Source organism: Corvus hawaiiensis, chromosome 13 (assembly GCF_020740725.1).
Source record: "Corvus hawaiiensis isolate bCorHaw1 chromosome 13, bCorHaw1.pri.cur, whole genome shotgun sequence".
In the NCBI taxonomy this organism is placed as follows: Eukaryota; Metazoa; Chordata; class Aves; order Passeriformes; family Corvidae; genus Corvus; species Corvus hawaiiensis.
The window spans coordinates 13,302,464-13,324,721 of record NC_063225.1 but is presented as its reverse complement, the minus strand read 5'-3'; the positions used below and the strand labels follow the sequence as shown (position 1 = coordinate 13,324,721).

General features: G+C 38.6%; 1 protein-coding gene across 9 annotated transcripts in view; it reads left to right on the top strand.

Annotated features, from left to right (window-relative positions):
• NEDD4 (NEDD4 E3 ubiquitin protein ligase) overlaps positions 1 to 22,258 on the top strand; it is a 53,505-nt gene that overhangs the window by 25,004 nt on the left and 6,243 nt on the right. For 7 of the 9 annotated variants that reach the window (XM_048317552.1, XM_048317548.1, XM_048317546.1 and 4 more), the window contains 17 exons: positions 8,584 to 8,634; positions 9,442 to 9,503; positions 9,844 to 9,946; positions 10,625 to 10,794; positions 11,351 to 11,468; positions 11,582 to 11,749; positions 13,563 to 13,628; positions 14,219 to 14,338; positions 14,774 to 14,980; positions 16,106 to 16,183; positions 16,369 to 16,423; positions 16,513 to 16,571; positions 17,406 to 17,471; positions 18,740 to 18,969; positions 19,538 to 19,659; positions 19,758 to 19,828; positions 21,364 to 21,459. In XM_048317552.1, the coding sequence (XP_048173509.1) occupies positions 9,457 to 9,503; positions 9,844 to 9,946; positions 10,625 to 10,794; positions 11,351 to 11,468; positions 11,582 to 11,749; positions 13,563 to 13,628; positions 14,219 to 14,338; positions 14,774 to 14,980; positions 16,106 to 16,183; positions 16,369 to 16,423; positions 16,513 to 16,571; positions 17,406 to 17,471; positions 18,740 to 18,969; positions 19,538 to 19,659; positions 19,758 to 19,828; positions 21,364 to 21,459 (1,776 nt within the window). In that variant the 5' untranslated portion in view covers positions 8,584 to 8,634; positions 9,442 to 9,456. Of the gene's footprint in view, positions 1 to 8,583; positions 8,635 to 9,441; positions 9,504 to 9,843; positions 9,947 to 10,624; positions 10,795 to 11,350; positions 11,469 to 11,581; positions 11,750 to 13,562; positions 13,629 to 14,218; positions 14,339 to 14,773; positions 14,981 to 16,105; positions 16,184 to 16,368; positions 16,424 to 16,512; positions 16,572 to 17,405; positions 17,472 to 18,739; positions 18,970 to 19,537; positions 19,660 to 19,757; positions 19,829 to 21,363; positions 21,460 to 22,258 lie in introns of those variants that run through there. The other 2 variants (XM_048317547.1, XR_007206551.1) reach the window with 2 other exon arrangements.

The following is a 22,258-nucleotide window of genomic DNA, read 5'->3' as shown; positions in this document are numbered from 1 at the left end:
ATCTTCCAGAAGTGGATGAATTTCACGGATTGAGCAAGTAAGCAAAACTGAGTGGCCTTTTCAGTCAAGTAATTTGCTTATTACTGACTTTCACCCTTGTCTGAAGGGGACTGCCCTGCATTTCTGTTAAGTGTCTCTGTTTCAAGTGAACTTTTTTCTTACTCCCTGTGACAAACAGAACATGCTGATTTTGGAATGCAGCCAGCAAAATGTTTGTTGCTCATTGCAGTGTTAGTTTATGGATCTATAATAATCTCTGTTTCAGGAGAGTGCATCATTTTTTTTTCTGTCGTGATAGTTTACAATAAACTGAAAAGTCTACAGATAGATGCAGTTATTGAGACCTTGCGCTGCTTTCGGCTGTATCAACTGTAACATAAGCAAACAGAATTTAGGAAGGACATCAGCAAGTTCCTGGCTGAAATTATGTACAAATTTGAATTGGAGTGATTGACGTTAGGGTGTATTAAAATGCAAATGAGACACTCCAGTACAAGGAGTGTGGGAAGAAACAGAATTCTTTCAGACCTCGATGATTTCTCTGGCAATCAGTGACTTTCCTAGCATAAGGGAGATGGCCTGTTCGGTAACGTGAAAGCACAAGGGCTTTTTGAAGGAAAAGGAATTCCAGAATTTATTATAACATTACTTATTTTACAATAGAATTTTTACATTAGCCAGTTATTGTAATAATCATTGTTTCTATTAAGTTTGTTTTGGGACAAATATATAACTTATTAATGAGAAACTTTAAGGGGTTAACATCTGGAAAATGATAGGCTAATAAAGCCATGTCTGAGGTGGGAAGTATAATGTAACTTTAGTAGTGTCATTGAGCTTGTCTGAAATAAATTGTAATACTGTTTTGTTGGAAAAGTAATTGTGGTTGGATTATTTGTGTTGCAGTCACCTTTTGTCGTTAGAGGTTGAGGCATCCAAGGTCAGTTCATACAGACTGGTTTTACACAGATGGGATTTATAGCTTGAGCATAGCAGAGCTTAAGACAAACCAAACCATTGAGTTCTGCTCTAGCCAGGTCATGCTTCTACATTTACACCTGGCAGCAGGAGGTTCAGGTGTGGGGCTGGGAGAGGTCGATAGGTGGGGCTTGAGACTCCTGTTCACCAGTGGTTGAGTGTTGCAGTGGGGATCCTGCAACACGCATATATCAAACCAGGAGTCCCGTGGAAAGGAAATATATATACGGACAGACAGATTCTTGCTAGCTGTTTCAGAGATGTTTATTTCTCCAGCCGCATGGCCGGAGCTCTGCCCAGGAACTCTTCCAGTCACGGGACCAAGGGTCCTTCTCTGCCCGCGCAGGGAACACAAACCAACCAATGGGAACGAGGCTGAGCAGGGGCAGGAAACCCCGTGTCTGTGCCCTCAGGGCCCCTCTCCCAGGGCTACACGGCAGGGGAGGGACCCCAACACCTCACCCGTTTTATTTTAATAAAAGGAGAATGAAAACAACTGGATAAACATAACAAGAACAGTTTCAAAACAAAACAAGCCACCCTCCTGAGTCTTTAAATGTCCAAACAGATTCTGTGGAACATCTTAGGGCTGACAGAAGGGAGACAGAATTCTCTGAGCATGCTTTGTGGGGAAACTGAGGCAGGAGAGGGTTTAACTTCTTCCCTCCCCCTTTTCATCCCCCACTCGGCATTGGAAAGGGATTTTTGGGGAAACAATTGGCAAAAGCATGGTTTTGTGAGGGAAACCATGGATGAAAAAACGGATTGGGAATACACTGGGGGTAATAGGACATAGGGTAAAAGGGAAAGGTGGGATTAGGAAAGGGAAACTGTAGGGGGGGCTTACAATGGAGATACTGTCTAACATGACTACGATTTTTTGCATATATACTGCCTTTTACAGGAACACCATCAGGCCCAGTGACCTGCGATGCTTGTAACCCTTTTCTCCCTAGTACAGTATTAAATTCCACCACCTCTCCATCTCCCAAGCTTGGGATCCATTTTTCAGGGTTATTCTTTTTAATAGCAGTTCTATGCACAAATATGTCTTGCTGGTTGTCACACCTTGTTATAAAACCATAATTTTGCTTAACATTATACCATTTTACTATCCCTAAGGTCTTAGTTGCTATGATCTTTTCCTTTTTCCGAGTGGCTGCTGTTTTCTGTCTCGCTGCGTCTTTGCTCTCTCCTTCGGTCGCTCCCGTGTTGGAATTGTCGGGGCTGCTGGTGCCTGCGCGCTCTTCCCGGGGTCGCGTTCGGGGCCGTGCGGGCCGGGCCGGGCCACGCCGCTCAGTTCTCCGTGCGTCGCCTCCTCTGGTCGCAGCTTCGCTGCCGCTGCCGGGCGCTGCACCCACGTCTCGGCCGGGCCCCCGAGCGACGACTCCCCCGCGCCCTGCTCCAGCGCGCGTCTCGGCTGGGCGCGGCTCCGTTCCACCGCCACCGCCGCCAGCCGCTGCCCGCGTGCCGCCCCTCTCGGTCGGGCGTTCACGGGGCTCGCTCCACCACGCGCTGTGCTGCGCCGTGCGGGTCCCGCCGGGTCCCGCTGCTCCCGCCACGCCTCGCTCCGCCACCGACACTGCGGCTCGCGTGGCTCCGCCCGCACGCGGGAACTGCCTCGCTGCTGCTCTCAGAGCGCTCGGTGCACGTGGCCTGGGCCGCACGGTCCCTGCGCCACGCTTCCCTTCACCAGGACACAGCTGACATTGCTCAACAGTCTCGGTAACTAAATAATATTCACGAAAATATTCTTCCATCGGCATATATTTTGACTCCAATATTAACTGTGTCCAAACGGTTTTCCAAAAGCCCTTGGTAAGAATTAAATCCCAAGAAACATAGAAAAAGTTCTTAAACAACCATGCCAGGAAGTGTTTCAGTTCTTTTTGAGCTTGAATCAAGCTAAAATTCACAAATCGTTGTTCAAGAATCATTTTAAGTTTAAGATAAATGTCCATATGCGGCTCTGAGAGCCAAGAGTCTTCCCACGGTTCCTCCATAGTTTAGATATGGAATAGCAAAGCAAAACCAAGAAGAGGAATCCAAAGTTTCCAGGGTTTACTCACACAAATCAGTCGCTTAGGGATCGGGGATCGTTCTGCTCACAAATCTCCACCATTTGTTGCAGTGGGGATCCTGCAACACGCATATATCAAACCAGGAGTCCCGTGGAAAGGAAATATATATGGACAGACAGATTCTTGATAGCTGTTTCAGAGAGATGTTTATTTCTCCAGCCGCATGGCCGGAGCTCTGCCGAGGAACCGTTCCAGTCACGGGACCAAGGGTCCTTCTGCCCGCGCAGGGGACACAAACCAACCAATGGGCACGAGGCTGAGCAGGGACAGGGTAGCCCCGTGTCTGTGCCCTCAGGGCCCCTCTCCCAGGGCTACACGGCAGGGGAGGGACTCCAACAGTTGAGGACTAATGCTGGGTGTGTAAGAGCATGGAAAACTGTGGTATGGCTGGCAGTGGCCACTAGCTGTGTGCTGGTGCAAAGGCACAGGGAAGGCCTGAGTTAGTGTTGATGCTGCATTTGGATCAACAGTAGACTTAAGAGTGCTTTTGAAAGCTGATGGACTGACTTTGGAGTGGGGTGAGGCCATGCAGTGTGCATTCAGCCCTGCTCTAGGCTCATTCTCTTAGAAGTGGCCAGGTACCTGTACAGCCCTGACCAACTGATTCAATTTAGGGCTGAAGAGCAGCTTCCAGGTGCAACCTGACTTTGTGCCTCTGTGTGATCCTCTCCTGGATGAAGTGAACTTCACAGGAGTGAGACCATGATGCAGACATGCTCCAATTGTCTGTCTCCCTTTTGGAGTAAAGTAGTTTGTCTCTTTTTAAAAATTCTGTTTCTTTGCTCTTGCTCTGAAAAGCAAAAAGCTCACCAGCTGTATCAAGTCCTTCACTGAATGTGTTAATTACCCAGTGTGGTGAACACCTGCAATATCTGGTTTATCTGTCGTTATTTCTGGGAGCAAATTACACATGCAGTTTTAACATTTGATAGAGTTTAATATTTTTGTGTTTTAAGCTTTGTAGTGTTAAATGGTGAAGGTAAAAGTGCACCTGGAATTATTACTACAAGTTTGTGTTTCAAACTTTATTTGAAGTCTTAAGATTTGGCAAAAAAGCTTTCACAAATAGATGCAGAAGTTTTATGTTTTTATACTATTATGAAGATAACTGACTTGATGCCAGGAATGACTTGTTGAAATAATACCTAATTAAACATTTGGTACTGTTTTCTACTTTTTTTGTGGTGAGTATTGGCAGATTTAACACAGGAAGACAAGTCTGGATTGGCTTTTGACTTTTCATAAAATGTAATATCTCTGCTTTTTATATGGTAGCTTGTTTGGCCCATCTGTACATCAAACCAAAGGAACTCAAAGTCCCGATGAATAAAATCAATGCGTTAATAACTTCTGACATATTCTCTGTTCATGTTGTGCTGAAGTATGCTTTGGTTATATTAGACAACTTGCCTTCCTGTGGCCTGTGTAAAAAAAAAAAAAAAAAAAAAAGGCTAACCTAAATTGCATTGTTAATGAACTTTTAAGGACAAGTTCTCAAAGTAGCACACATTGAGTGGACTAATATATGAATGTTGTTGTAGAAGTACTGTAAACTAAGTACGAACTTTTAAGGAAGCTGTAAGATTTTGGTACCATATAAAATGTGTAAGCTATAAATGGAGAAACAGACAATGCTTTTGCTCTCATCTTTAGATAAGCAGTTGCCTGAAAATATCTTTGGAAGTGAGAGAGAATTAGTGAAAATAACCTCGGTGTCATTTCTAAATGCTGTCTCTTAAGCAGATGGTAAAACTGCTGAGGCATGTTGTGCTGACACCTTGCTGTTGAAACAGCCAGCAGGGCTGAAGGTCCTGCAGAAACACATGCTGTGTAATAACCCTTGATCTAACAGTATGTATTCTCCCTATTTTGAAAATGCTGATAGAGTCTTATATCTCTTTATCATAGATGCCAACTCTGAAGAAATGCCTACATGTCATTTAAAAAAAAAAAAATCTCCTCACTATCTACTGGTCCCCCTTAAAAATACAGGAGGCTGGGACTGTAATGAATTCCATGCAACCAAGTATTTATTGCATTGCAAGATAGAGAAAACATTACTTGTGGAATCTGTGAATTTGGTACAATCTTAATGTGATAATTGAATCTTGTTTTTTTGAAACTGTTACTTTCCCATGATGAATAGCATATGCTGGCAGTATTTTATGGAAGAAAGAAAAAAAGCTCACTTTTTTCAATTTAGAGTTTAAGAGAACCAAATAATACACTCAGCACAGCAGGAAAAGAAAAATACTTGAAGTTGCTAGTGTAGCTCAGGAAAGCTTTTTTCATTCTCATCAAGCTTGTAACTAATGTTGATGTTTGGGTGTTTAAGCAAGAAGTATGTTGGTTTTATAATGCATGTATTGAGCTCTTGTTTTCTTAAGCAGCGATAGTCCAGATCACTGTTTGTTTTTTCAATTTGAATTGATACTTATGTTCCCTCCAATAAAAGCTGTATGCTTTCTTGTTTTGCCATACAGCTGTAGATTTCTGTGCAAAGACCAACCTGTGCACAACTAGCTGCCTGTTCAGTTAGAAGAAGACTGGGAATATGCTTGGATTTTAATTCATGCACTAATACCACCAAATTGGTAGAGAAAATACTTGTTATTGCAACACCCTAGTCTTATACAAGAACTGTTTCAAAAGGCTCTGTAGTGAATCCAGCAATTAAGAAAGGCATTAAATAAAGTGACCCATTTTCAAACCTGATAAATTTTGGGTTATGTTCTCAGTACTGCTCTTAAACGTGTGACTCAGATAAGTGTGTCTGTTTAAGATCTACTTCAGTTTCTGATGGGAATTGCAGAAAAAAGTCCAAAGTCTTCACTGTTAGAACTTATTAAGCATATATTCATAAAATAGATGAAAATTAGTTTTGAACAGAATTACTTTCTTTTGGTGCTTTTCTTTGAGTGCTTTGGCATTGCACTGGAGTTCTTTAAATGGATTGTGTACAGGAGCTGTCTGTCCTCACCTGCTTTTAATAACTTTCTATAGACTAAACCAGTGAATCCGTAAAACACAAGGCCTCTCTGTTAGTGCAGTATATCATTAATTGAGGTTTATGCACTTACGGTTTGGCAAGCAGAAAGTTTGAGTTCTCTGGCTGTTAAGAAATTAGAAGTTGACAAGAACAACTGACCCACTTGTGTGTGTTGCCTGCTCTCATGAAACAGAGATCCAAACAGTTTCAGCTCCACTGGCATTTAGTTGTTCATGTGTGCGACGTCTGTTGCGAAGCTGCTTTGGCACCTCTTCGCAGGCAGTTAGTCAGCTTGTCATAGTGGGGCACACTGCTGAAGATCATTCCTGCTATCTGATTTATGTGTTAGTTGTTTGGAGGTCAACAAAAATCTCCACTCAGGGTTTTGCTGTCTATCTGGAGGAGAAAGTACTGTTGAAGAGTTGGTTATCGAGGCTAACTCTGCTAAAAATAGCAGGAGAAACAGCAGAATAATAAAGTGAATAACAGGAGCCCATACTCAAATTATGCTGGTAACAAACACAATGTTCTGAGGGATTCTAAAATAGAGCAAACTTTTGTCCCACATTCCAATAATTTATTTGGAAGGCATGTTCCACTTGAGGATTGCCAAGAACTTTACAAATACTAAGCCTTTTAACATGTCTAAGGTATGTGCTGTGCCATTTTAAAAAAACCTCATAGGCAAAAATGGTAGCTATTTTTTTCCAGAAACCTGTGGTCTATAATAGCACAGAAAGTTTTCCTTCAGCAGTTCAGGGAAGCCTCTGACTCCTCAGGTATGCAACCTGTTGTAGCTTTCTACCTCAAATGAGTTTATGGACTAAAAAGATCAGTGGTTTGTATATATTTTCACTTTTGTCCCCTTCAGATCTGAACATGACATCCACGCTGCGAATGGAATTCGAAGTGACATATCTTAAAATTTCTAGCATTTTTTCACCTATGACAATCTAGTTGTGCTTTTTCCAGGTGTAAAAATTAAAGGCACATGTGAGACACTGATTCTCCAAATATATGTGTGACTTAAAGATTAAATGGATGAACTTAGGACAACAGAGCTAAGGAAAAAGGTACCAGAATTACTAAGGCAAAAAGAACTGCTTCAAGGAATACCTATACTTTAATGTCAGAGGGACCAAAACATGGATAGAATTGGACAGGAGTTTTAATACTGTAAAACATTTGAATTGAAAATTAAAATAAGTTTTTCAGAGGAAAGTTGAAACACATGGTTTTGCCCTGAGGTGAAGGAAATAGATGTCAACAAGCTGCAGAGCTTTGTGGTGAAAAGTTTTATGGACAAACGTTAAAGTTTTGCAGTGATTAGTTTGAATATATGCTTGTGGTGCACCAACAGATTTAGGAAAGAATAAGCACCAAATCTTTTGTTAGCTGGAAAAATCAGGAAGCCTAGAATTTCAGAGGCTGCATGAGCCGCACAGTTGAAAACTTTTACGGCTCCTTACTCAGTCTGTGCAAAAAAGTGTAGTCTTGCTACAGTGTAGAGTTTTTTAAAAAAAGCCGTAAGCTTATACATACTTCCAAAAAATTCCATGTCGACCTGAGTGTATTACACAGGCACTGATACGTCTTCATGTTAAATGACCCTTATAATACATTTTCCTGCTTCTGTGGAGGTTTGCAAAGGTTTTCAAATCACAAATTAATTTGAAGCAACTTAGCACATGCTCCAGTAATCCATCAGGAAGTCAAGTAAATTACTGCTGGTGGTGATTATTGGTGAATACTGAAATTACCTATGAGGATTACTGCAATTGTAATTTATTTGGCGAGCAAAAATCCATGATCAAAAGTAAAGTGTGCAGTGATACTGTGTATTGTCACTCCGTGCCCTGGTCTGACAGCTGCTGTGTTCATAATCTGGTCCTAGTTGGACAGTCCAGATGTCCAAGTCAGGGCAAAATCTTTCAGATAATAGTTGTTAAAACTAAGTTCTGTGGTGCGTGTAGACAGAAGGTATTTTTTCGTAGTTCTAACAGATTTTCATGCCAAGCTTGGGACCACTGGAATTGCTGGAACTTCCAAAGCACTCACCACAGATTAAACTTACTTTTGCTTCATGTTATCTTTGACAGTAGCTGTATTATTTGGAAAAGAAAAAAATGTTTATACATGCCTGTTTTAAACAGCTCCCTAGGTTTATGGAAATTGTTGGGTGCTCCTAGGAGGAGGGTCCTTTAGGACAGTGTTTCTACTGGAGTGCTGACAATCTCAGTCCTGATGCTGAACAACTCTCCTGCTTGATTAACATTAGTCTATATAATTTAGTAAACAGTCTAAATCTCCACCCCCAGCTCCCTCAAATTTTGTTTTGAGGAAGGCAGAACTGTCCAAGGCTCTGAGTGTTGGGTCAATCAGAACTTGTTTTGTATAGAACAAGTTACTGCCTATAATTTAAAATGCCTTCAGGTTCTAAGAAAGCACTGCTGTGCTATCAGGGCATGGGAACAATGTTTTTAAAACACTTTGCAGCTTTCAACTTTCTGTGGTGTTTGTTTTTGTTTTCTGTAGACTCGAGATGATTTTCTTGGACAAGTGGATATTCCTCTTTATCAGTTACCGGTTTGTATTTTTTAAGACTATGAAAGGGAAAAAATATTTCTATATGCACTCCATTAGTTATCTAAGGAAATTAACAATACTGATAATAAAGTGATTACATTTTCCTGCTCTGTGGTTCTTTGTTTTATTTTGTAGATCTGTTAAGGATTTTTTAGTGCTGATATTTAAAAGACAGTGTAGGTTACCGTGTTTTTCAGTACTGGAGTGCTTTTAGCTTTTTCATAGATTTACAGTCTTAGAGATAAGAAGAGATTGTACTTATTGTCATGTCTTAAAATATTTTCTTTCGAGTCTGTAAATTTATTTTTAATGTTCCTTATCTACATAAACAGATACAAAAGAGAGTAAGTGGGAAATAGAGCTAGTGTTGCTTTGGTCAATTTTTTTCTGTTTCTTATATTCCTTTTGCAAAACACATAATTAATTTTGAAGAAATATCATCAAGAATATTGAAATAAATAAGCTTTTTCATTTTCTTTTGAAGTCTCAAAACATTAGGAGATACTAACAGATGTATTAGAAACTGTCTTAAAGACAGGATAGCAACCCTGGCAAGCCCTTTCCAAGAGCAGGTGTTTCATTCTGTAATATACATAGACACTGAAAGGTAATGCTTTTTTCTTGAACAGGATTATTGGTCCTATTGCTAAGATTAAAGCTGGTAGTGCTGTTACTCTACCTGAACCTGTAATTTAAGTTTTAAAGTGTTATAAGGCCTTTAAAGGAATTAATTGTAAATGTCTGATAGTTTTCTTTAATTTCAAGTGCTTGATAAAGATATTTCTTTAAAAAAAATTCTTATTCCAGACAGAAAATCCAAGTATGGAGAGACCATATACATTTAAGGATTTTGTTCTTCATCCAAGAAGGTTAGTAAATAACACGTGGAAATTCTAACTTTCATATCTAAACAATGGTCTTATGTAATTAGTTGCAAATACATAAACATTGTCTAAGTTTTTCTGTTTCCATCAAGAAATTAGAGTAGCCATTTGTAAGATATTGATGTTCCGCTAAAAAGCCAGTATTACTTTAAATACTTATTGTATTCAGAAGTCTGAAGCCTCAATGCCATTACAGAACTTAATTATTGTAGATTATAAGAAGTCAAGTTTGCGTTGAAACCTTAAGAATAATCCTCTAGCTGTGCTTTTTCAGCTATTTTGTTTTACAAGTGCATGGTAAGATAATTTATTTTCTCTTCTGCAGCCATAAATCAAGAGTTAAAGGCCACCTTAGATTAAAAATGACTTACTTACCTAAAACCAGTGGATCCGAAGAAGAAACCACAGAACAGGCTGAAGAATTAGAGGTGGGAAAAAATGTGTTTATTGCTGAAGAATGAATGTTATGAATCACTAAGCTGTAAATAGTGTTTTAGAAACAAACCACTTAAACGTGATTGCTCGTATCTTGCAGACAATTTAAAATGTTTTAAGTTTCTGTTGTTTGTACTGTTCAATGTTGTTTGACCCCAGACAGACACTAACATCTCTCTGGTTTTAGAATTTCAACTCCCTCCAATCCATAGGGATTTTTTGATCTTACCTACCATATATATGTAATCTTTGTAAGCACATCCAATGTAGATTAATGGATTTCTTTTCCAGACTTAACTCTATTCAGCATTACCACCTTTGCTGTAATTAAACTTTGTTACAGAAGGGTGTGTTCATCTACCTCATACATTCGCAGCATATGTGTGAAATGACAATATTTAAACTTTTAATGTATTCTGTGAATGCTGTTTATTTTCCTGCAATTAACAACTTCTGATACTAATATGTTTAAGGAACTTGAGGTAAAAATAAGATTTCTGCATGCGTAATATGCCCTGTCATTTTTTAGAAATAAACACACTAAAACCAGAGTCAAATTTACTGGCTTAAGATGTAATGGAACTGCACCTTAAAAGGGGGAGTAGCTTGATAAATTGAGATGTGTTTTTTCAACTTCTGTAATATTAAGGTAATTATATTATGTCTCTCAGCCTGGGTGGATTATATTGGACCAACCAGAGGCTGCTAGCCAGCCACAACAGCAGCAGCAGGAATCTCCTCCACTGCCTGCAGGCTGGGAAGAAAGACAAGACATCCTTGGCAGGACCTACTATGTCAATCATGAATTCAGAAGAACACAGTGGAAAAGACCAACTGCACAGTATGTCTTTTAGACTGAAAATTCAAGTCTTATATTAGCTAGTGTAGTTCACCCTAGTTACACTGAAAGCAAGGAGAAATAAAAAGTGAACAGCTTGAAAATTAGTAGAGAGCTTTCCTTAGCTTAACTTTGAAGCCCACATGCAGTGGTTACTGGCTGGTGGTCATTTTGACTGTCCTGTGCTCTGGAAGTATGTGTTCAAATAGAAACTGGTTGCAGTTGGAGAGATAACAACTATAGTAATGGAAAGTAAATAATTTTTCAGTTTTCAACCTGGTTTTTCCTTCCCATCAGGGACTTTGTTGAATTGTTTGCCTTATTTTATTCAGTTGGGGTTTTTTTGTCCTGGAATGCTACCTGATTCTTCAGCTTACACTTCACATTGAGATGGATGCTTATTCATTTTAAACAGTTTACATTAATTTATATAGTCCAGACTGTTTCTTTTTTTTCTGCCAAAATGACTGTGATGTATGTTTTTGCTGTTAGCCTGGCTTACAGTTGAAAGATAAACTATGGCTGCTGTTTGCTGACTTGTCTCACCCTGCCCCACCAGGGACAGTGTGGCGGTCGCAGATCTTGGCAGTGTGCAGCTGGAGGCCCAGCACGTGTTCGCTCACCGGCGACAGATATCAGAGGATACAGAAAACGCAGACAACAGGGATTCCCCCGAGGTAAAAAAATAAATCTCAAAATGTTTCTGAAATGCAAGTGATTTTTTAATCTGGCCTGCTCAAAAAGCTTAACTACTTTTTAAAAATGTTTTCCCTTTATTTTCCTTTTAAAGAGCTGGGAAATTATAACTGAAGACGAGGCAACAATGTACAGCAGTCAGAACATTCAAATACCTCTCTCGCAAAGTAGTTGTGATATACAGACTCATCTTGCAGAAGAATTGAGTAACAGACTTACTACCTCTGGAAGTTCAGCTACTGGCCAGTCAACAGCCTACACTGTAAATTATTTTTCTCATTGTTCTAATGTAGAAATATCTACAATATTTTGCACAAAAGTCTTACTACTGATAGAATTAGATCCATAAATACTTTATTTAGGAATTGTATTTTTAATTTCATCTCAAATGCACAGATTTTAAGAATAGTCTTTTTGCTGTAGAATCCCATCTAAGCAAACATTTTATTCCTCTCTGCTTTGCTTATATGGATTTCTGCCTGAGGTTAAAACAGATTTGTGTGAGCTATTTTTCAGTCTGTAAATCTACCTCTTAATCTAGTGTCGTAGAGTGTTGAAAACTACGAATGAAAAAAGCTGTATCCTGAAAGCTTATTTCTAAGGGAGTTGTACTATGTGAGTTACTTCTCCCACTAGAACATGTTTTAAGATAGACCATTTTTCATTGTGAATATTGGAATAAGGTTTTGTGATTGGGTTGAGTAAACCTGCTGCTTCCATAGCAGCAAAAAATGGAGCTTGCTCACCCAGTTCCACAGCCCTTGTGCCAGTTGTGAAACTTGCCTGACCTCTGGGTGAGTCTGTTCAGCTTGCTAACCCAGCACAAAACTACTCTCTTTTCCCCAACTGTGCTTTTTTGCAGTTTGAGCAACTGAAACAGCATGCTAGGTTGTCTGACAAATGATACAGTGGCAAAGGGAAAACAGCAGGAGTATGTAGCCAGGGTGAAACTTGTCTTTTTGGTGCTAGCAAGCAATTAAATGAGCTCAGCTGTCCTGTGAAACCCGAGCTCCACAAACAGCCTTGTAACCTGAGATGTGACATGAGAAATCCACTGTCCATTGAGGAAAGCCTATAGAGGTGACCCAGGCCATCTAGTCTGTTAGATTTTGGTATTGAAATAATAATTAGTTTTTGTGATGTTAAGAATACCCTTCCAAATGTAAATTTGGAATTGAAACAATTAGATAAACAATGTTTATCTAAGTTTGTACAAATGTATCACTAGTGTTGCTGGAAACAGGCAAGTGAGAGTAACAAGACTAAACTTGAGCTCTGCTATTCAGCATCCTGTGGATAGCAAGAAAACTGTTATTTCAGCTTGCTTGGGTGGCCTGAAAGAGGCAGATGTTCAAATTATTTACAAGAGTCAACTAGAATGGCAGTCTTGCCTTCCTTCACCTGCATTGTACCTCTCAGCCCCCCCCCCCCCCAAAAAAAAATTTAAAAGTTAATCATGCTTTCTCTTTGAGGTACTCCAAAAGTATGTGGATAGGGAAAAATCCTTCAAATAGTCCTGGAAATTCTGGAGCAAAATGAAGTACAGTTGCCTAATTGTAGGAAATGAGATCTAAATGTGGCTTTAGGCAGGAAGGTGGATACTTATGCAAAGTCCAGGGATTGAATTGCTCTTCTCAAACTGGATGTCTCAGACTCTCATATCTTTTCATTGTTGACTTAATCTACTCTCTGGAAAGTTGTGTTAGCTCTGTGTTAGTTAGTCTATCACAGACTTTACTGACCACACAAAAAGTTCTGTACTGTAAACTCAATTGTACTGTAACTATTTGTAATTAATGTTTTACATGCCAAAACATCTATTGCTAGAGTTTTCTGAACTTTCAAAAGCCTCTGTCGTCCTAAGATTATAATAGACTCTGTGAACTTGATGTTTCTAGCTGTTAAAACAGGGGTTTGAAAAATACGGTATTAAATCATGTTTCAGAACAAGTACAGCACTTTGTTCAGGATGGAAACTGTAACAGCTTGAAGTATGATAACCATTGTTGACCGTTTGCTGTCATCCTTAAAGCTTCAGTAATAGCTAATGTGTCATTCCTCTCTACTTCTTCAAGAGCCATTCCAGCAGAAGAGGTAGTCTGCAAACATACAGACTTGAAGAGCAGCCTGCACATCCAGTGGTAAGTAATTTTTCAAAATACACAGGCTTTTAGCCGTGCTAGGTGCTGACATTTCAGATGAGATTTGGCCTTCCTTGCCCAGCAGCTGTCCTGACAAAATGGCAATTATGGGTCTAGTTCAGCTGTAAAGCTTTCACGTTTCAGCTTTGTTTAGCATTAGCTTGATGCATAGCCTGTAGAAGGAAGTAGTCTTACCCTGATGATATGAGTTTTGTTTTTCAAATGGTTTGCCTTATAAGTGTTTACTTCTAATTAAAAACTATACCACATTCCGTTATGGTTTCATGGTGACACTGCAAGCTGTGATCTCATAGCCAGAAGTACTAGGCTGCATCAGCCATGCCTAAACTAGATATATAAGTAAATCCTTTAACATGAGGAGTTTGAATTTTGTATAAACAAACAAAAATCTGTTACTTCATACTATTCAGTAAGTACTTACATATTTCTTATCTATTTTATCCAGTTCATAAAAGTCATGAACCTTCTGGGATATAGTTTTGTTGTTTTAATTTGACAGAGGAAAGCCTTTTCACAGTAAGTTTCATAGTTACCTTAATTGTTTTTCATCTGTTATCACTAATATTTAGTTACTGCCTACTTCATCTGGATTACCCCCAGGCTGGGAAGAACGACAAGATGAAAAAGGAAGGTCATATTATATAGATCACAATTCTAGAACCACTACCTGGATAAAACCAGTTGTACAGGTACTATCTGTCTTCAATTTACTGATGTTTGTATTCATTGAACCTTTTAAATATCTCGTGTAATAGAAGTGGAGAGATGGCTTTGAAACAGAACACACAAAAGGCGTAAACTGGTAAAGTACCGCATAAAATAACTGAGAGACTGCACAGAGAGTTAGGAACAGTAACATTTATGGCAAGTCACTCTACTGTGAATGTACCAAGAAAACCTTCTGGAGAGTAGTAACTGACTGGGAAGGCTGGAAGGCTTCTGTAAACCTTTAGCATAATCAGTGATTGTTAGTCAATGTTGTTTTGATATTATGAAATCTGTGTACTGTCAGGCACTTGCTTTATGAAACTGCTTTCGTGAGTCAAAAATATAGGTTAATAGAAAAAACACATTGCTTTACAGGGCTTTGATTTGATAGGATGTTTTTTGGTCGTTTACCATAGACTGCTGTGGAAACAAGTCAGGTGTCAGCTGCACAAAGTATTTCTATGGGAAGACAGCCACAAGCAACATCAAGTGATTCATCACAACAGTCTTCTCATCAGCAGCCTGAAATGGAGCAAGGATTTCTCCCTAAGGGCTGGGAAGTCCGACATGCACCCAATGGGAGACCATTCTTTATTGACCACAATACCAAAACCACAACATGGGTAATGGAAAACTGCTCTCATGAACTGAAATTCTAGTTCCTCTTGAGTCAAAACTTTGCTGCTTTCAGCAAGCTTCTTTATGTTTCTTTAGTGCCAAGATAGCTGTGTCTGTCTGTTCAGGAGCATGGTCAGAGCATGGTGCTAATAAAGCCAAGGTGGGGCGTTCAATCCCTGTACAGGCCATGCTCTTAAGAGTTGGACTCCATGATCCTTGTGGGTCCCTTCCAACCCAAAATATTCTCTGTGAGTCTGAGTGATATGTAGTAAAAATGCCTGTCATAATACCTGTCATGAGTAGAAGATCATCAATTATACTTATTGTATTGGTACTTGAAAGTTTAGCTTGGAAGAAGGAAAACGGGAATCTGCTTTGCAGATGTGAAGCACCTCCTAAATGACATTGCGGCACTGTGATAGCTTATAGGAGCTGTTAATAGAAATGAGTTTTGTAAACATACCTTCAACAGGAAGTCCATTGCCTTGAAGTTATCACAGGGCACAACACAAATTTCTGTAAATGCTTAGAAAAGCAGACCAGGTGCAAGTACCGTATGGATGAGGGAGCTGTACAGCTGCAGTTCCACAGAGGGGCACTGCACACCACTTGGCAGTGCTATTAGATGGGTTTAAGCATCTCAAGAGTAAGTCAGTGTTACTGTCAGATGAAAGAGAAGGAGAAATGCATTAAGTTGATTCAAAAGGGGTATTCTTTTTTCCAGGTATATGAAAAGAACTCATTTAACACAAACACCTTCATCCTATCTCCCACAAAAAACCCCAACCTATCAACCAAGCAACAAAAAACCCCACCAAACCCAAAAAGCATAAGGTGTGTCAGAAACTGTGTGGAAAGAGTAATTTGACTCAAATACACACAAAGTGAGTTGAATGAGGGATTTATATTTATATATATGTAAATAAAATAAAGTGAGATGTCACAAGATGATGATTGTAAATTACTGGAGGACTGAGAATCCACAAGGATTCCTCTGGCTGCAGAATATGCAACCATTACTAAGTTGGTACTAGGCATATTCTTTACAAAATCATTAATAACAAAAAAAAATTAAAAGCAAAACAAAACAGCAAAAGCATTTTAACATGCTGCTTGTTTCCTTTTCAAAGGAAGATCCAAGACTGAAAGTTTCTGCTCATCCGAAGAGAAAGACTTCCCTAGACCCAGTAGACCTGGGCCCATTACCAGTAAGTAAACCATTCTGTACTTGTTTTGCAGGTGAAACAATTTAACTATTTAAATTGGCATTATTGAAATTTGCACATGAGAAAATGCAGCCTGCTTTTTTCCTACAAAAAATACTCTGTTTTGAATTTCACACTGTATGATCAGAAATTTATAATAAAAATTTAATTTAAATGTCTTTTTACAGCCAGGGTGGGAAGAGAGAACTCATACAGACGGAAGAATATTCTTCATAAACCACAGTATGTACAATGTAGTATTTTCCCCTACTCATCATTTTATTTGTGAACATTATTTACATGAATGGAACTAATTAAGAAATGTCTTGCAGATACAAAGAGAACACAGTGGGAGGATCCTCGACTGCAGAATGTGGCAATAACTGGTCCAGTAAGCTCTCCTGATGTAGTTCTTTGTATTTTTCAGAAATGTTATATGTTAATAGAATCCAAACAAAATCTTGTTATTTATCAGTTAGTTGGTCTAGAAAGTGAAACTTCCCAGGTATTTAAACAAAGCAGTTTTATTTCTTTTTAAAGACCGTTTCTGGGGAAATGGTCTTTAAATGCCAGAGAGAAAAACCAGTTCCCATGGTAGTAAGAAAGTTTCCTTATAGACTGGGGAGAGGGCTTTGAAGTGGGTAAGAGAGTCTATTTCTTTTTTGTCCACACTAGCTCAATTCATGAAGTAAACTTGAGGAAAAAGAAAAAGGGTTAAAAAGGAATTAAATTAATTTTCAACTGAAAAATAATTATCCTGCCTTGGTACTTAATCTAAAGTGCAAAATTACCAGAACTAATTGCAAAGATGGTTTGCATTATAATTATAGATGGGTTTTAGTGTTCAGCTGATATTTGTGTTTATTAATAGCCTGCATATGTAAACAACCTTCCCTGTCCGTGGAAAATAGAGGTGTTTGTAGCCCGGTCTCGCATGATACAGCAGGGAAAGGCTACGCATTATGGACGTCACCAAAGGCATTTTGGTCACTTTGATCTGGGCCACTCGGGGATCTCAGGCAGTTACATCAGCTAGTGGTGAAGTACAGGATGAATTCTGTGGATCCAATCTGAACAGAGAAGTGCTTTTTGTTCCAGGGGTTTATAAACTGGAAGTCTGCCCTGGCACTCAGTAAAACATTTATTCCTGTTATCTCCGAATTTAAATGGGTTATCTGTGTTTCACAAGACACACCAAGCTTTTTTCCTTTTTTCCTCCCCAAAGGCTGTGCCTTACTCCAGGGACTATAAGCGGAAGTATGAATTCTTCAGAAAGAAATTGAAGAAACAGGTTAGTAATCAGTAGGAATCCAGCAGGAGGTTATGAAATTTAGGCCCCTAAACAAGGGAAAGCTTAGGTTACAGGGAAGGTAGACTTACTGTCTGATCACAAATACATTTGTGAAGCAGCAACTTGGTAACAATTAGCAATAACAGTTCAATCTAACAGCAGGGTTTGTGACTTTATGCACTGATGAGACTGCAGGCAATCTAATTGAAAAAGTAGAAATGCTCAAAGATTAAACAGTTGTGAACCTGAAAGTAAGACTGGCAACAGAAAAGTTTGGAAATCACTGATCAAGCATAAAATAGTTTTTGAAACTCAGAATATGGAAAGTTCTCAGAACAGATTTTAGTCTATGTAGAAATCTCTACTGTTACCATGGTCAGGCTGGATGACTACAATGAATTGTTACAGCCTTAAAATCTGAAGTTTATGACTCTTGTTTCCATACTCTAGTTTGAAGTGGCAGTGCCAGGTATATTTATAACACGTAGCATAAAAGACTGTAAATAGCATCTGGACAGCCAGATAACAATGAGTCTCTGCACTGCTTCAATCAAATTGTACATCCTTGGGAGGTATTTTACATATATAATAATAACCTTTGAGTTTAGATCCATGCTTCACCTTTTACCTGCCAAGTCTGCCTATGTATTTTGAGCTGACATGTAAATTGCACACAGTTATATGCACCTCATTTTTTGTGTTCCTAATCAAACAAGATTGGCATTCATTCAAATGTCAGTATCTTAATATGAGAAGTGATAGAGAGCTCAGCCACACAATACAGTTGTGGTAGTTTAAGAATTAAATACAACTGTAGATTTTGTCTTAAGTAAGAGAATGGGACACCTAGGCTCATAGAATATTGAACTAGAAGGTGAAATAAGTCAGGTAAAATGGTTCTAGATAATTTTATGTGTCAACTAATCAAGTGTGTAATATGATAAATGTTCAGTGTGAGAAGAGACTCCATGCCTTGCTGCATGCAGAACAACTGCCCATATGCTGTTACTAGTAAGAACTTACTTTAGCTGTATTTTTGTAGCATGAAACAGAAGTTAGTATCTGAAATTCTCTCTATTTTGGTATATTTTGTTAGTTGAATTGTAGGCAAATAGAGAGCCTCTTTTCAATCATATTGTGTTATGTTTTTATGTAAGGAAAGGATTTCTATGCCCTCTTTGTCTATTTTCAGAATTTGCATATTCTGCAAAACTTTAAGATGCTGGGTTTTGTTTTATTATTCTGTGTTTTCATATTCTCTCTTTTAGAGTGATATTCCAAATAGGTTTGAAATGAAAATTCATCGCACAACTATCCTTGAAGATTCTTATAGAAGAATTATAGCTGTAAAGAGAGCAGATTTCCTTAAAGCAAGACTTTGGATTGAATTTGATGGTGAAAAAGGTTTAGACTATGGAGGAGTGGCCAGGGAATGGTTCTTCCTTCTCTCCAAAGAAATGTTTAATCCTTATTATGGATTGTTTGAATATTCAGCTACGTAAGTAATACTAGTCTGGAAGATGTGAAAACTTAGGAAAAGCAGATCAGTTGTATTTCTCATACCTTCTCTAAAAATGGGATTCCTGCCCCCCCTGCAGTCTATGGGAGGGTTTAGTTGATAATAACTGTAATAATCTGCACCTAGTTGTTTGACAGAAGAGTAATGTGGAGACAGTACTTGTGGGGTTTTTTTACAGCAGTCTAACGTAAGCCATGTCATTTTTGCATGGACAAACCTGCTTGTAACCATCTCCTGCATACAGAAGAGGCAGTATTTAACCAATAATGCAGAGAATGTTATTCTGACTACTTCAAAATTAATGGGAGTTAATCCCTTTTCTTTGGTATATCTCTAATTTACTAAAGTAGTTCATGGTAGTTGTTTCTGATATACTAGTAGTCTTCTATTGAATATTGTAGCATATTCAATAGAAGATAGCTATCATCATGAAAAGCAGTAACTGATTTAACTAGTGATGTCTTTCAGATCTTCAAATGTGAGACTGTTCCAATAGTACAACATTTTGTTTTTCTTTCTCTTCCCTGCTCCCTTCCTTCAACTTCAGAGATAACTATACTCTGCAGATCAATCCAAACTCTGGACTTTGCAATGAGGATCATCTCTCTTATTTCAAGTTTATAGGTCGTGTGGCTGGAATGGCTGTTTACCATGGCAAACTTTTGGATGGTTAGTATTTTTCTTATGTAATGTGATATTCAGATTAATATTGTGCCTGTTTTGAATCCTAAGTTCCATCTGTTCAATTTGTTTCTTCTTCTTTAAAGCCTTTTTTATTCGTCCTTTTTACAAGATGATGCTCCAAAAACCAATAACACTACATGATATGGAGTCTGTGGTATGTAATTTGCTTTATCATGTTGATAAATTTCATGTTAAATTATAATTTTTATGTATAAGAACTATAATATTAACTATTTTATATATATAATGATATATAATATTATTAATATTATATATTGTGTATATATCTTCAATGGCATTTTGAAGGTTGAAAATGCATGATTCAAAGATATTTTATGCCACATCTGTAAGTTGCGTAGGAATTAAAACTTCCAATGAAAATCGAAGACCTAGACTCAGATTTAAGTCAGTTAAGCTGTATTGGAAACTTGAATCTAAACTTTCTGTGATTTTTCTTTAAATGTTTTAGACACTGAGGTTAAAATTGAATATAAATACCTTTAGGATCCTATCTTAACCTGCTTTTTTAATTAGTTTGTCTTTGATTATTAAAATTAATAATTTCAGGAGTGAAAATATTTGAGTGATACAATGTAACATTTTTTAGAGGAAAACATGTCCCTTAGACTTTTCTTGTTTGGTTGGTTCCCTGATAATGACTCTTACCTAGAATACTCATGGACAAAGTGATTTTTATTCTATCTTTTTAATCTGTTACTGGTTTTGCTGCTCATCAAGATTACAGAATATAGGTCCTATCTGTTTCTGAGTAATAGATTTATAGATGTGTCCTGATTTTTTTTTTTTTTGGTTTGGTTTGGTTTTTGTTCTGTACTCTAGAATGATGGAATGGTTTGGGTCGCAAGGCAGGGACACCTTTCACTATCCCAGGTTGCTCCAAGCCCTGTCTAACCTGGCCTTGAACACTTCCAGGGATGGGGCAGCCTCAGCTTCTCTGGGCAACTTGTGCCAGTGTCTCACCATACTCATAGTGAAGAATTTCTTAATATCCAAGCTAAATCTACCCTCCTTCAGTTTAAAATCATTATCCCTCATCCTGTCACTACACTTCCTGATAAAAGGTCCCTCACCATCTGTTCTGTAGGCGCTGTATTGGTACTGGAAGGTGCTGTAAGGTCTCCCTGGAGCCTTCTCCAGGCTGAACACGCTCAGCTCTCCCAGCCTGTCTCCAGAGCAGAGGTGCTCCAGCCCTTGTAGCACCTTGGTGGCCTCCTCTGGAGATGCTGTAGCAGCTCTGTATTCTTATGCTGGGTGCCCCAGAGCTGGGCACAGCTGACTAGGGAGACAAAATCACTTCCCTCAACCTTCCGGTCACACTGCTTTGGATGGAGCCCAGGATGTGGTTGGCTTTATCTTAATTTTCATTTCCTAAGGCTCTTTGTAGTAATGTCTGACAATAAAAGGAAAATAAATACAGGATGAGAGACAAGAGAAGAGTCCAAAAGATGTTACTTATATCTTACCACCATTTTGGTATGTGAGACATTTACATAGATTGCTGAGCCTTTGGGTTTCAAAGGTCTTCAGAGCTTTGTACAACTGCAGTGTCTCTGTATCCAGTACAGGATTACCCTAGGTAGCAGTGTTCACTGGGCTGTCATGGAACCTCTTGCAGTTTGTAAGGTGGCTACTCTATTTTGTGTTTACTGTTTTGTAATTCTTTCTTAGGATAGTGAATATTACAATTCTCTGAGATGGATTCTTGAAAATGATCCAACAGAACTGGACCTCAGATTCATTGTTGATGAAGAACTTTTTGGTCAGGTTAGTAGGTTCATGTCAAGTAGTATAGACAAAACATGAACAAAAATGTTTGACCTGTGAAATTAGGGGATTTTATTTGTATGGTGTTAAGAAAACCCCTTCGCTCTCTCAACTGCTTTTCAGTCATGCAGTGCTTTCAGCCTGGCTGTGATAAAGGACTTGGAAATAAGCAGAGCTTTAAAAAATTGCTTGTGCTTTTTTGTTAAATACTACTTGCATTGAAATGTAGCTGTTGCTGTGAAGGCAACCAAGACTAAGACATCCATAGTCCCATTACTTGATCTGGAGTAGAGGCTGGGTTTATATGATTGGCTGGAAAGGATGAGCTCTTTCGAAAATTGCTGGAATCGCTGGGAGATTTCTCTTAAGATGTACTAGAAACCTATAGAATAAACAAGTTTGTTATTGCTTACAAAGCTATTTAAGGTAAGTCATGTTAGAAATACCACAGGTCTTGAATAAAACTTCAAAATTACAGGTGCCAGCTAGATGTAAGGATAATAACCTTTGTGGTCTTGTGTAACACCAGTGATCCTAAGAAGCAGCAATGAAACTGTATATCCATGATAACTGAAAATGAGATATTTGTCTCCTGAGGTTCTAGTAATATAAGTCACTTTGTAAGAGAGATGCACATTGATTCACTTACTGGGATCATTGCTGAAATAGTTTCTGTAATTGTTTTTCCTTGATATTTGGAAGGGAGGCTGGGTCATATGCAGTTAGTGAAGTCTGCCTGACTCTGAACTTGTGTGCAGTCTTGGGTGGTGTGTTGTAGCAGGTCAGAAAAAATTGAGGT